The following is a 14348-nucleotide window of genomic DNA, read 5'->3' as shown; positions in this document are numbered from 1 at the left end:
GTAGAGTCATAGGGAGCACGAAATGAGGGCAGGGCGATTCCATCCGGGTGCTCCGTCGGGGAGGGCGTAAGGGCGTGGCTTTATGACGACTGCGGGGGCGGGGCGAGGAGCCCGCTCGAGAGCCGGGCCCTCCTGACAGAAAGGGCGGAGGGAGATTGGGTCGGCCCTTTCACGCCCCATAGAAACTGCATTCTGGACAAGAGGGGGAGATGTCTAGTCTCAAACTCCTCTTTTGAGGCAGGAGTGTTAACCAAGAAGCTTCAGCTCCGAGAGTCACCCATTTCAAAGCTTGCGTACACCCTCTGCCCCTGCTCTTCCTTTCTCCCTCCTTGAGAACCATGTAAACCTTCCCCCCAGCCCGTTTTCTCTCCCCCTTCGCCCCTGCGCAGATGGTGGCGGCCCGCGCGGTGCGCAGCCGCAGAGCGTTCGGGGCGGTGCCGGTGAGGGGCGGGTGACGCAGCGGCCGTCGCTGCCATTTTAAGTTGTTTGTTCTCGCTTCTCGTCTCAAACGCGACTCTGCCCCGGACCTGGGAGGCGCCGAGGCCGCCGCTGTCGCTTCCGCAGCCACCGGTGGGGGGGAAACCAGGCTGTGCCACCGCGGACGCTCACCCTCCGCTTCGGCTTCTCCCCCCTCCGGGTCTCCTCGACCTTCTTTCCGAGAGCCGGAACTCGATCCGTGCGGAGAAGAAAGACTCCAGAGCAGATGCTTGAACTGAAATAACTTTTTATTTTGGGGGGTTTTCTTCGCTGACAGACCCCCTTTAGCGCAGGGCTCCCCTCCCCTTCCTCTCATCCCTCTCCGCCGCCAGTACAAATCCAACCCCCCCTCCCCCTTCCTCCTCGTTTTTCCTCCTCTCTTTTTCTCTCGCCGTCGCCGCCGTCCCCGCGTTCTTCCCGTCCGCCGCCGCCCGGGGCGCCGAGCCAGACTATGGGTCCCAGGTGGGGGCTGAGCGGCGGCAGCAGCGCGGGCGGCCCGGTCACAGTGCGCACTGCAGCGGGGATGGAGGGGTTCAGTTGGCTGGTGGTTTTCTCTTGACATGGCTCCTGCCCGTGCTGCGAGCAGCGCCCCCACCGCCGCCGCCACCGCTCCGCCCGCAGGCTGCGGCTAGAGGGCCCGAACCCCGCCCGAGAGTCGGTCCGCCAGTCCCGGTCTCCGCGGGGACAGGGAGGGGACTTCCCCGTCACCCACCCCGCCCCAGCCGCCTCCAGTCCATCCCCCCCTGTTCCTTCGGGAAGCCAACTAACGACCCCGCCCTAAACCATCCAAACTCGGGAAACATGGTCTGTTCAACGTGAGAGCTGAATCCGGAATCCGGGAACTTAGTTTTTCTTTTTTTCTTTTTTCTTTTCTTGGGTGGGGTGGGGTGGGCATACTTTAAAAAGTAATTAATATTAACGCAATTATTTTCTTTTCTTCCCATTGATCCTTCCCCTTTACCCTCTCCCGCCTCCTCTACCTGGGCGGGGATTGTTTCCACGATGAAATGAGTGAAAACCCGAGTGATCCAGTGTCTCCCGTGGTGCGAGTGAGTCGCTGCCGCTGAAGGCAAAGGGTGGGGGTGGGACCTCCGGGGGGTGGAAGGCAGGTGGTCCCCGGGCACTGCCTGGGCTTTGGGAGAAAGAACCCGCCACCTTTGCCTCAGCAATGCTTACAAGAAGATAAGTCTCACTCCCCACGATCTTGCACGCGGGCAGATTCATAGGGAACGGTCCCTCGGGGAATGTAGGACTCATTGCAGGACTTGGGGTGTTGGGATCCCGGGCATTAATCAGGTCTAACCACAGAGCCGGAATCATTATTATATCGTGTTATATATACCCCTTTTTCTTCTGCCATCATGATTCTCCTTGGCAGCAGCATTAGCAGCCGCCTGATGGTGAAAATGTGGGTGATGGGGAAATTGGTAATGACTCCGCTGTTTTTTCTTATGGCTCCTTTGGGCAACAGCTGCCCGCCCCCGGTATACACTGTAGTTGATTGCAGGGAAACCCTGAACCTCTCCCCTTCTTTCTCTACCGATTTTGCACTTTTCTCTTTGCTCACCACCAAGTGTAATCAATAACACGCACTGATAATACATAGCAATAGTGAAATCTGAAATAACTAAGAATTAATTAGGTACTACAGCCATGAATCTGGCTGGGTAAAGTTCAATTGGATATTTCAGTTTCATTCACCTACCCTGTTTGGTTTTGGGGGGAGGTTATTTTGGTGGCTTTTTTTTTTTTTTTTTCCTTTTTGATATTTGGAAAGTAAGGATCACAGTCCCCCTCATTTCTTTTCATTATTCCTTTTCTAAAAAGAGGGAAAAAAAGATCCGGATGGATTTTAAGGATTGGACTGGTGTCAACTGTGTTTCATTGCACACCTAAATCCTACTAATAGGTTTATCCGTTCCCCCACCTTTATTTTGGCAGTTAAGCCAAATGTGTTTTCCAAAAAGTTAGTTCAAGTATTTTCTCTTTCCTTCCTTCCTTCCCTTCCTTTTCCCCATCTGACCCCAAACCATTCTTGTCCAAACATGACTGGACAGCAGCTTTTGTTTCTTGACCCTGTAATATGACAGTCTCCTAATATTGCCAGAAGGTGCAGTTTTTGGGTTGCAGTCGTGATTTTAGCTATACAATCATATTAGCAGGAAAAAAAATGACTTGTTTCTGTTGTACTTGAGTCTTAAGAAAAAGTGCCCATAGTTTAGTGACAATTTCCAAAGGCTTTAGTACCACCTGTATTTCAAAATGGGGGACCCAAACTCCCGGAAGAAACAAGCTCTGAACAGACTACGTGCTCAGCTTAGAAAGAAAAAAGAATCTCTAGCTGACCAGTTTGACTTCAAGATGTATATTGCCTTTGTATTCAAGGAGAAGGTAATTTAAAGTTCTTAATGTGATTTAGCACAAGGTTTTTTGTAAGTGTATATTACATGGTTAGGGTTAAAGAGTGGTGAACAAAAGTCTCCATTTGTGTGCTTTAACTTTGGCACTTTAACTTTAACCTCAGTCAAAGGAGTTAGGGTGTAACCATGAATGAAAGGCTTGTGTGCTCATTGGTTTGGAAATAACGTAATTCTAAAGCTGAGTATCAGGATCCACTTTTAGTTAACATGGGGTGAGTAGCATTGTAAAACTCGCATTTTTGTTTTATAATAAATTTTATTTACGTGGAGTTATATAGAGAACTTGGTTACTGAATTTAAAGATTAGGTATATAGAATGTTTGAAAGTAGTAATTGAAATCAAAATGTTTACTTGCTGAAAGCTTTCTGGTCAAGCTACATGCTGTAGTTTACCTTTTCTCACAGTACATTTAGTGAAATAGAATGCACTTTTATTTTTAGGAGCAGTTAATTACTGTAACGGTTAATTTGTCTTTAGAAGTACAGCATGACCAAAAGAAGTGTACAGTTTTTTTGGTGTTAGAATTAATCCCACAGTAAAACAGCAAATAATGAGTTGTGAGCAGTCACGGAAAACATGATAAAAACTTCTGGCAACTTAAAATAATGGACAGTTTCTTAGATAATCAATTTCTATTAAACATGAGGTTAGGTTTTGAATATTAAGGAAACACTGCTTTGATTTTGTGCTTAAGTTGTGAGCTAATTTCACATCAAAAACACCATCTTGGCATGGTATATCTTTAATTTGAAAGTTTCTCACGTATTTATTCCCAGTATTAAAGTTATTAGTATTTAAGAACTCTTGTAGCTGCTAGGTACAGCATAAAAAGTGGTTTCGAAAGTGGTTTGTTTTGAAATGATTGTCTCAAGATTGAATATCACAGATTTGCTTTTTTCTTTTTTCGTTAATTGCAGAATTGATAAAGACTAGATTTTAATAGACACTATTACAATGTAGGTTCACTAGAAACATGAGATAAAAATAGACTAGATCTCTGAATTTAATTTATCAGATGCTGAAAATTATATCATCTAGCTCTTCTCACACCTATGGAAATCTTTGACTGGACCAGTATCCAGACAGTTGTCTTGAGCAGTTCATGAATTTTATAACCTAAATTGATGAGTTCTTGATCTTAACTAAGTTTGAAGGTTTGGTGGACATTTTTTCCTTTCCTTTTGAATATTGACATTTGTAGTTACATAATACCCAGAAGGGATAATGGAAATTGACCCTAGAGCCTTGATTTTAAGCTGCTGAGAGTTTGATTTTGCTGTACGTAGAACCAGTTAAGTGAACTTGGATCAGGAGTAAATCACTGTTTTGTTTTTTTAACCACAGGGGTGTCTGGTGTTTGTTTCTCATTGTTTAAGGAATACTGTGCAAAACAAGTTCTTGGTATGGTTACCGTAATGCTAAAAAAACGCAGTTAAACATTCTGATAATAGCCTGTTTGTGTGTGGTTGGGAAGTAAGGGGGTTGAGGGAAGAACAGAGGGATCCACCTAGTTTGAAAATCTGTTTTCTGTATGGAAATGGCTTCAGTTAAGAATTTTGCTGTGTTAGAATAATGCTACAAAACATTGTATTATGAACTCTGGGTGTTAAGAGACAATGTGCTACCAGTAGGTTAATACACTTTTTTTTTTTTCCTTTTAGAAGAAAAAATCAGCACTTTTTGAAGTGTCTGAGGTTATACCAGTTATGACAAATAATTATGAAGAAAATATCCTGAAAGGGGTGCGAGATTCCAGTTATTCTTTGGAAAGTTCCATAGAGCTTTTACAGAAAGATGTGGTGCAGCTCCATGCTCCTCGATACCAGTCTATGAGAAGGGTGAGTTCTGTTTTTAGGTCTTGATTGGGTAGGCTTTTGTGAGTTAAACTTGTTTTTTTTTCCCTCCTGAGAATGGGTAGTGAACGGTGATCGTAAGTCTCTTTAAAAACGGAATTTAAATAAAGCCATGTTTAACTTTTTTAGGCATTACTCTGTTGGTAATGGTGTACATTGTTGTGATTCATGTATGATATTACTTTTGTAATATGTATGATATACATATTCATGTATGAGATTTCCTTTTTCAGGGGAGAATAAAATATCTTGCCCCTTGTAAATAAGGAACTTTTGAGGCGGTTTGTCTAAACTTCTCCAGCTCATTGAAAGTTACTGTGGGCAAAGTAACTTGAACAAGAGGGCCCCATCATTAGTATGCTTGGGGGGCAGCTGGAGATAACCATGTAATGGTCTGGAAGAGGTTAATTGGCCTCAATAATTGGCATATGATAAAAATTGCATTTCACCTGTAATAAGGTGAGTTAGAAGTTCCAGGACACCTTTTATTAATTAGGGTCTGATTTTAAGAGTGGAAATAATGGTACAAGAACTTAAAAGACAAAAAATGAGAGGTTCAGTTGGCAGTTTTCACTGTGCACTGATGAGTTTAGATCTCAATATGATGAATATTGGACTGATTGACTATATGTGAACTCTAAAAAATAAAAATTAAGATTAGGTCATAAACTATTCAGATTGTATACAGTCCTATTACTGTCACCTCTTAAAAGACATAATATGTGGTAGACCCTTAACATGGATTTGCAGCAACTGTCAGGGCCCACTTATAAGTGGGTTTTTTAAAATAAATAATTTACAGTACTACCCAGTGTACAGTTGGTTGAATCCACAGGTAAAGAACTACAGATATGGGGGGCTGGCTATAAAGTTACATGCACAGTTTTCGACTCTGATCGGTGTCTCTCCTGCCCAGGTTGTTAAAGGGTCAGCTGTATAGTGGACCTTTTGCACTTGAAAATGTTTTTGTAGTCAGACCCTGTAATTTGTGATATTGCTTGTTATGGCTTTGTTTATTTGAAAGTAATGTTTTTTTTTGTGTGTGGCATTTTACAGGATGTAATTGGCTGTACTCAGGAGATGGATTTCATTCTTTGGCCTCGGAATGATATTGAAAAAATTGTCTGTCTCCTGTTCTCTAGGTGGAAGGAATCTGATGAGCCTTTTAGGCCTGTTCAGGTATTTTATTCTAAAATAAGTGTGGTGAACACATAAATAAGTTGAAAACTCAGAGAGTAGGGTCCAATTTAAGAAATTCCTTAGGAATATGCTTTCTGATAGGTTCTCCTTCACAAGTCCCTCCTGGCCTTTCGACTGTTGTAAGAATGGACAGCATTTGGATTATAGAATCGCATGAGATTGAGGTGGTTCTGACTACCCAGTGTGTCTTTGAAATTATGGTCAGAGCAAATGTTTTAAGGTAGACATGGCTTCCCTGGTGGCTCAGACGGTAAAGCGTCTGCCCGCAATGCGGGATACCCAGGTTCGATTCCTGGGTCGGGAAGATTGCCTGGAGAAGGAAATGGCAATCCACTCTAGCACTCTTGCCTGGAAAATCCCACGGACGGAGGAGCCTGATAGGCTACAGTCCATGGGGTCGCAAAGAGTCGGACACGACTAAGCAACTTCACTTTCACTTTCTTTGTTTATAGTGGGGCCCATAGATAAACTTTAGGAAATCTCTTCCCCTCCACCACACTCGCTTCTAAAATACTTTGTATTTAACTCTGGTTCTTAAAGGAATCTCATCTAAGAAATGAATGAAGAAACCCTTTCCTAGGAGTTGATTTGCATATAAAGCTTCATAGGAGAAAAGAATTTAGTAGTGGTTCTTAACTAACTTTCCTTGACATTTGGCTATGTTTGACTTGTCATTTAATGTGCTTGACAATTTCTAATGTTTTATTTAAGGGAATTTATCTGTGTGTTGATGTAATTTGTCTGTGTGTGCATGGTTGTAAGTACAAGATCCACCAAAATGTTAATTGTGGTTAGTTTTAGGTCAGATATAGGTAACTTTTCTTTTTTTACTTAAATATATTTATGTTTAATAAATTTCTATGAACATACTTAGCAATCAGACAAACTAAGAAGTAATTAACGTTTATTTAAAGACTAAGTATACCAAGCTAAATTTTACAAGGCTTATTTTGAACTGATTGCTTAGGACAGTGAAAATTGTCATTGAAAAAATTTTGCTTTTATCCAGTCTAACGAAGTGTCTTTATAGTGCTTTTGGGTGTAATAGACTAATTGGTATCCTCCTTCTGTCCCCATGGTAATGTTGCTACACATTAGCTCAAATAAGTTGTCATTTTTCTAAGGTTCATTTGCCGATAGGCTAGAGGTGAACGTCCTCTGTTTGCGTTGTTTTAATTGATGACATCTGACTAAGATGAATGTGCTGGAGAATTTAAGCTGAATATAGAAGACAGAAATGGAAAAGGCATGTTATCAGGGCAGGTCTTACACCTTAATGGTGCTGCTCTCCAGAGCCCTGTTAGGTTTTTGTTTTTGTTTTTTTCAGTTCAGAATTTCCCATTTGAAAAACTTAGATCTGCTTATCGCAGTACGTTTAATTTCTAGTACCCTGTCTTTCTCTCAGACCTTGTTTTAAAAAAATAGTTGTATTAAAATAGTCTTCTCAAGTGTTACTTTTCTTTAAAATCATGGCTGTTATGTTGAGTGTTGACTGCTAGGCTGTCTTTCAAATAAAATTTGATGTATGTTGAATCTCAGTCCTTAAACTAGGTAGATAGGAACCTCCTTTTGCTAAGAAACTGTCATATAGGTAAAAAATCCAAGGTCATGCAGTTAAGTGGTAGTCAAGACTTAAGTCTAGACTGACTATAAAGCCTATGCTCTTAACTCACTACCGTGTACTGTGGAAAGTTCCCTGAATGATAAAACCTTAAATTATGGACTGAATATAAGCAGTAGGATATAGGATTATCTAGGATTTAGATAATATTTTTATAATTAGCAGTGTAAAAACAAACATACTTCTTTGAAGTAATTTTAATATAAATATCCTGAATGAGAAACCTTAAATAAAAATAACAGAGTTTATTCTCTCAAGATAGGTGAAGGAAAGGCAAACTTTAACTCACACACCTTTTTTTCTGACTCAAAAGCATTTTAAAATCAGAATACTTCAGTAGTGAGATTTAATAGAAACCACAGTAAAGATTGTTTTAAAATATTGAGTTCCACTATATTCATAGTACTGTGAAGCACAGGGAGGAACTATTAAAGTTGGTCTGGTCTACTCTTTTCTCTTCATTCCTAATGCTTTTGCTCAGGTTAGCTCTTCATCACGCTCTTATACCATTCATTACTTTCCTTCCAGGAATTGTTTCTTACATGCTGCCTATTAGTTTTCTTTTTCGTGTGGACCATTCTTCCCAAAACTCTGGGAACTCTATTCAAGCAGGATAGAATTGATTTGCTACAGAAACACACGCAGAGCCTTTTTCAGTCTCACTTAAATTTCTTGTCAGTGTGGTATCTACTGGCCTCTTCCATCCACCTTGATATATGCCATAGTGAAACACTTGAAGCTGTCTTTTTTGAGCATCGTCTTGATTTTGACACACTTGTGTTTGTGTAGGTTGTTTCCTAGAATGGCATTTTCCAAATTGCTTACCATTTTTATTTTCCCCAGGGAAAATTACTGTCATCTTTCAAGGCCCAATCCAAAATCATCTGCTAATACTGCCCTCATTGTCTACTGTTAAGTTATTCTTTCTTCTCATGGTGCTTTTAACAGTAAGAACCCATTTTAAGGTTTTTTTTGTTTTTTTTTTTTTTACAAATAACCACATCGTATTCTGGGAAAGGTTTGAAGTAAGTTAGGATTTACGTTTTTATGTTGCTTTTCCTCTTCAGCGTATGTGAGTCCCTTAAGAATGAGATTATCTTATTTATATTTGTCACTATCTAATAACATGCTTTTCGTATTGAGTTCAATAACTATTTGAATTGTGCAAAAGTATAATTCAATATTTTATGTAGAGTCATGTGTAGGGGATACCATATTTTATGTTATAGCTTATGAGAAAAACTGCTGGGTAGTAAAACCCTAGACAGCAAGGTCTGACTTTTTTTCCATGTTAGTATTTTCTACTGTCTTTGACATAATGGGAGAATAAAGATTGTTTGAACCAAATGGGCTAATAATCATTTTTACAATTCACTATTCTAAAATATCAGATTGTGTAAGGTTTCCAGGTTTCTTGAATTCCCTGTTAGCCTGGTCTTTTCACCTGTCATTTGGCTTCTCCATAGACATTTTGTTGGATAATCTTCCTCATGTTAAAAAATCAAAAAAATGTTATGAGTGACTTGATAACTGTTTTTCATAATGTAAAAAACTTTACTAATATGAAAAAAATGTGTATAAAAAACTTTTTTTTTTTAGTTTGAGGGGTTCCTGTATCCTTAGATACTCACCTTTGTGAGGCCTGGAAGTATATTTCAGGTGTGGGTTTTATGTTTCATTTACTCCTCTTAACTGATGGGTTAGAGCCCTTTTATTTTATAGGTGAGGAAGTTGAAATTTAGAAAAGTTAAGGGATTTGCACAGGTCACGTAAGTAGTGAGGTGTGCACCTGGGATTGGAATATAAATAGATTTCTTTCCAAGAGCCATCTGTAGCATTCTTTGTTATATAAGAGAAAGATGGATGGTGTTATTGGACTAAGTACTAAAGTAGGAGTCTTGAGCTGAGTAGGTCTGAACATCTCATTTAATGATATTTGGCTTAAAAGGAGTATTAAAATTTAGTCACTTCGGTATAGTTTTTCTAGAAGGTCAAATTACGAAGTGCTACGCAGTAGAATTTTCTGTGATCAAGGAAATCTTGTGTATCCCAAGAGATTATTTAGAATGGTGGCCACCAGCCACCAAATGAGACTATTGATCATTTGAAATGTGGGCAGTACAATTAAAGAACTGAGTTTTCAATTCCATTTCATTAATATGAATGTAAGTAGCCTCTATTGGTTACCATATTGGAGAGCACACCTGTATGCGTGTGGGTGCAGTAGATGTTTTCGGTAGTGTAACATGCTTGCGGTTACATGTGAATGTCTTATTTCGTAGGCCAAATTTGAGTTTCATCACGGTGACTATGAAAAACAGTTTCTGCATGTACTGAGCCGAAAGGACAAGACTGGAATTGTTGTCAACAATCCTAACCAGTCGGTGTTTCTCTTCATTGACAGACAGCACTTGCAGGTAAACTTTTTTTTTTTTTTGTAAACCACACAAGGGCGCATTTTAAAAGTTTACTGGTTAGTAAATTGTTTTCTGTATGTTACTTAATTCTGATTTGCCCCTTCAGTATTGCATTATTTTTGAAGTTATTTAAAAACCAAGAAACAGATGTCCTGATCTTAACCTGGAACACTGGTTCCCAAACTGCTAAAAGTCATGAATTCAGTTTGCAATAATCAGAATCTGTATTTTGAATAAAATCCTCAAGAGATTGATAACACATTTATGTTTTGAGAAGTACTGGCCTAGATCTTTTAAATATCTAAAAGGATGAAAGCGTATCTGTATTTTAAAGGTCCACATGTATTTTAAATTAAGTATTTCCAATTTAAGTAGCAGTCCAAGTATTCCAAATTGATTTTTATTGGGTAAAATGTTTATTCTTATGGACCTAAGCCTAATAAATGTCATCACTTAGAATTTATAGTGGGTAATAGATACTTTGTTAATTGTTAAAAATAGCATCATTGTAATTTATTTAGCATTCATTCAACAGATAAGTGCTAAGTGTCAGATATTGTATATCAGTGAACAAGTTAGAAATTCCTGCTCTATGGGTTGGCATTTCATTGTGGGGAACCTAGAAGTAGGTAAGTAATAAATACTAAGAGAAAAGAGGGAATTACACTGTTTGGTGTGAATTCTTAGATAATGTCACCAGAGAAGGCCTCATTGAGAAGGTGATTTTAAATACTTTTTTTTTTTAAGTACAATATTAATTGCATTGTGCAGAACATTTTTGTTTTTATTTGAGCAAGTCTGTGCAAGGTACTAGAGAATTAGAATTGGGAGTCATACTGCTACCTTCAAGGAGCTGATAGGCTATTTGGGAAGATTGTACATTTTGTACCTTATAGAAAGTAATTTTATGGTGTAGTTATAAGTAAAAGAAACTGGGAGTTAAGAAAATTAATTTCACTGGAAGCATGTGATAAAACTGATAGAAAAGCATACAATTTAGGTGGGGTGTTTTTTGTTTTGGGCCTTTTTTGTTTTTAGTTTCTTATTTACCTAAGTGCTCCTGTGGTGAATATTTTTTGATTGACTCTTTTATCCTTTTTAATTGCTTATAGTATACTTTCATTTGAGTTACTTAGAAAATACTGTAGAGCAGGATATTCAACTAGTGTCTACAGTGACCCTTGAATGACACAGGTTTCAACTGCACTCGTCCACTTATACATGACATTTTTTCAATAAATACATAACTGCTCAGTCCAGTTGGCTGAATTCATGGTTTAGTTAGCTGATGTGGAACTGTATATATGGAGGGAAGACTAAATTATACATGGAGATTTTCAACTGCATTTAGGGTCTGTGTTCCAATCCCTGTGTCTAAGTGTCATGTCATCTGTACGTAATATTTTACGCATTCATGATATAACCTTTTTCTTTTTTTGATACTTTAAGGCTATGTGGTTTATCTGTGAATCTCTTCAAATTTTCACAAATCTCAAATTTTTTCCAATATGTTTATTGAAAAAATTTACTTATGTGTGGGCCCTGAGCAGCCCAAACCCATGTTGTTTAGGGGTCAACTGTATTATGCACGAAACTCAATACTTTCTGTGTATGAGCTCATTTAATCCTCCTAATAGTTTTTTGATGTATAGATCTTACTACTCCTATTTTATAGTTAAGGAAATTAAGAAATTTGATTGGAATCATCTAGCAGAGATCTCCCCTTTATGTTCTAACATAATGTATATGATAAGGGCTAGACCAAAAAAATTTTGAATGGTTGGTGGTATAGAAGCTCATGCCTAGAATTCGGATTCTAACATACACGCAGTAACTTACTGGCCATGAGACCTTGGACAAATAACTTCTGTGATCATGTTCTTTTCTATAAAAGTAGTAAATGAAAGTCCTAGGTTTTAAAAGTTAAAATCAAAAAATATATGTATTGGGTTCATTTATGTACATAGGTATATAGACTGCTTCAGACATTGGCAAAGTCCACCTTCTGTTCCTTTTGCCTTTTTTTAAAGAGGTGCTATAGTGAAAAGATGCAAAACTTTGAAGGCAGTTCTGGGTTCAGACTTCATCTTCCACTTACTGCTGCTGCTGCTAAGTCACTTCAGTTGTGTCCAACTCTGTGTGACCCCATAGATGGCAGCCCACCAGGCTCCTCTGTCCCTGGGATTCTCCAGGCAAGAACACTGGAGTGGGCTGCCATTTCCTTCTCCAATGCATGAAAGTGAAAAGTAAAAGTGAAGTCACTCAGTCGTGTCCGACTCTTAGCAACCCCATGGACTTCAGCCCACCAGGCTCCTCTGTCCATGGGATTTTCCAGGCAAGAGTACTAGAGTGGGGTGCCATTGCCTTCTCCGCTTCCACTTACTAGCCATAGTTTTTTGTGACTAGCCATAGTTTTTTGTGGAAGTACCTTGCACTTGTTTATCAGAAGTTAGATGTTAAAATGGTAACTGCTTTTTAAAAATACTCAACGAGTGTGATTTATCTGTTAATACTTTGGCCTTGTCCTTTACCCCAGGATATGCTTAAATCTCTTAACCTATTTCTGATTTCTCTACCTCCTGCTCTCACCACATCTGCTGTCTTTCTGTATACAAATGTGATTGCAAATCTCTATTCAAATCTATCTCCATGATATGCCTTTAATCCTAATTTCTTTTAGCTAGTCTGATTTTCATAACTTTTTAAAGTCTGCATAAATTTCTGTAAACATTTAGTATCATGTTGACTCTTTTTCTGTATTTCGTGTGTCAAGGTTCTGTCCCAACTAGACCAAGTTCCCTATGAATAGGGACCATAATTTCTTGCCTTACTCTATATGCTTTGTTACTGTGTTCTTAAGTGCTTAATAAATTGTGGGAGATTATCATGTGATAATTGGCCAGTTACGTTGAGGTCCTTCTTAAGAATATTCTAAAAATTTTTTCCCCTTCCAGACTCCAAAAAACAAAGCTACGATCTTCAAGTTATGCAGCATCTGCCTCTACCTGCCACAGGAACAGCTTACCCACTGGGCAGTTGGCACCATTGAGGATCACCTCCATCCCTACATGCCAGAATAGAGTGCTGACCAGCAAAATGGAGAAGATCAGAGAGTGCAGCAGCAATTTTTTTTTTTTTTCTTACCACTTGATTCTTTCAGAGTTTAAAGAAAAATGGACTCATGCACAGAACACTATGCATTTTGAAACTTGTTCATCCTGGATTTTTTTTTTTAATCATTTGTATCTCAGAACTTAAATTAGATGTCTTCTGCACAGACTGTGTGAAAGAAGATGCTTTGCATATTTGCTGTACTGCATCAGCATCTTACTAAAAATGTGAAATGAAAGGACTATTGTACACTGAAATGCTTAAATGTTTCTGAAAGCACAAGGTGATACTCATTTTTGATGGTCTTTCCATTTGTGCTGGTGTTGGCCTCTTTGACACCTGTCATCAGTATTTGGAGGGTGAGAAGTGAATGTAACAGGTATAAACGTTTTTAAAACTTATAGCTTTGCTATAATCACCGTTGTTCAGAGCAGTGTCAGATTCATTCTAATGGCCAAAAGTGGTTGTTTAAAAAAGAAAAAGAAGATACAACCATGGGAAAGAAATCTTTAAAGAGCATCTCATTGTAGGCAGTCTTGCCTCATATATTACTGGGTCATGTTTGTTTCCTGGTACTCATAAATGTATGTGTTTTATTTCCAGATCTCTTTCCCCAAGTTGCTGTTATGAAAGAGTATTCTGCCGAGTGTGCACAGTTACACACGTAAAAGCAGATCTGGAGTCTGAAGTAGCTAAACGGCTATGAAACTGAGAAATACATTCATAGCTGCAGAAACCACAATAGGTAGAGGACTTTTGGTTTTTGTTTTTTGGTTTTGAAAAGAAGAGATTTTTATTATAAAGAAAAACAATTCCAGTGAATTGTGCAGAAATACTGGTTTTTACACCATCCTAAAGGAAAACTTAGGGTTTTTTTGATGTAGAAAAGTTATTAAAGTTGGGATCTTAAATTGTGCGGGGAGGAAAAAAAGCACCATTGAGTGTCAAAGTTCTAAAAGCAGAACTCATTTTGTGCAATGAACATAAGGAAAGACTACTGTATAGTTTTTTTGTTTGTTTTATTTTTCTTTAAATGAAGAAAAGCTTTGCTTAAGGGTTGCATACTTTTATTGGAGTAAATCTGAATGATCCTACTCCTTTGGAGTAAAAGTTAGTGCTTACCGGTTTCCAATTGTATTTAGCTTCTGGTTGGAATTTGAATAAATGAAAACCTAAATAAAATAGGTGAAAGTTCCCTGACTATTCAGGTGAATACACAAAACTCGAAGTGGTAACTTTTCTTATAAG

General features: G+C 38.7%; 1 protein-coding gene across 2 annotated transcripts; it reads left to right on the top strand.

Moving 5' to 3' along the window:
• Window positions 1-483: 483 nt before the first annotated feature.
• On the top strand, window positions 484-14294 carry C23H6orf62 (chromosome 23 C6orf62 homolog). 2 transcript variants are annotated; one of them, XM_014480598.2, is made up of 5 exons: window positions 484-1526; window positions 4560-4736; window positions 5808-5930; window positions 9855-9989; window positions 12944-14294. In XM_014480598.2, exons 1-5 carry the CDS (start codon window positions 1485-1487, stop codon window positions 13067-13069), a joined length of 603 nt encoding a protein of 200 aa, XP_014336084.1. In that variant the 5' UTR covers window positions 484-1484; the 3' UTR covers window positions 13070-14294. The 2 variants fall into 2 exon arrangements, with proteins under 2 accessions (XP_014336084.1, XP_005903209.1); XM_005903147.2 differs by lacking the exon at window positions 484-1526 and adding an exon at window positions 1547-2868.
• Window positions 14295-14348: the final 54 nt, after the last annotated feature.

The sequence above is a fragment of the Bos mutus genome, chromosome 23 (assembly GCF_027580195.1).
Source record: "Bos mutus isolate GX-2022 chromosome 23, NWIPB_WYAK_1.1, whole genome shotgun sequence".
NCBI lineage: Eukaryota > Metazoa > Chordata > Mammalia > Artiodactyla > Bovidae > Bos > Bos mutus.
This window is presented reverse-complemented; position numbering and strand designations above follow the sequence as displayed.

Excerpts from the sequence above, each read along its gene's own strand:
- C23H6orf62 (XM_005903147.2), top strand. The coding sequence starts at position 2,740 with ATGGGGGACCCAAACTCCCGGAAGAAACAAGCTCTGAACAGACTACGT. Across the intron at positions 2,869-4,559 it reads CCTTTGTATTCAAGGAGAAG|AAGAAAAAATCAGCACTTTT; the intron begins GTAATTTAAAGT and ends TTTTCCTTTTAG. Across the intron at positions 4,737-5,807 it reads GATACCAGTCTATGAGAAGG|GATGTAATTGGCTGTACTCA; the intron begins GTGAGTTCTGTT and ends GGCATTTTACAG.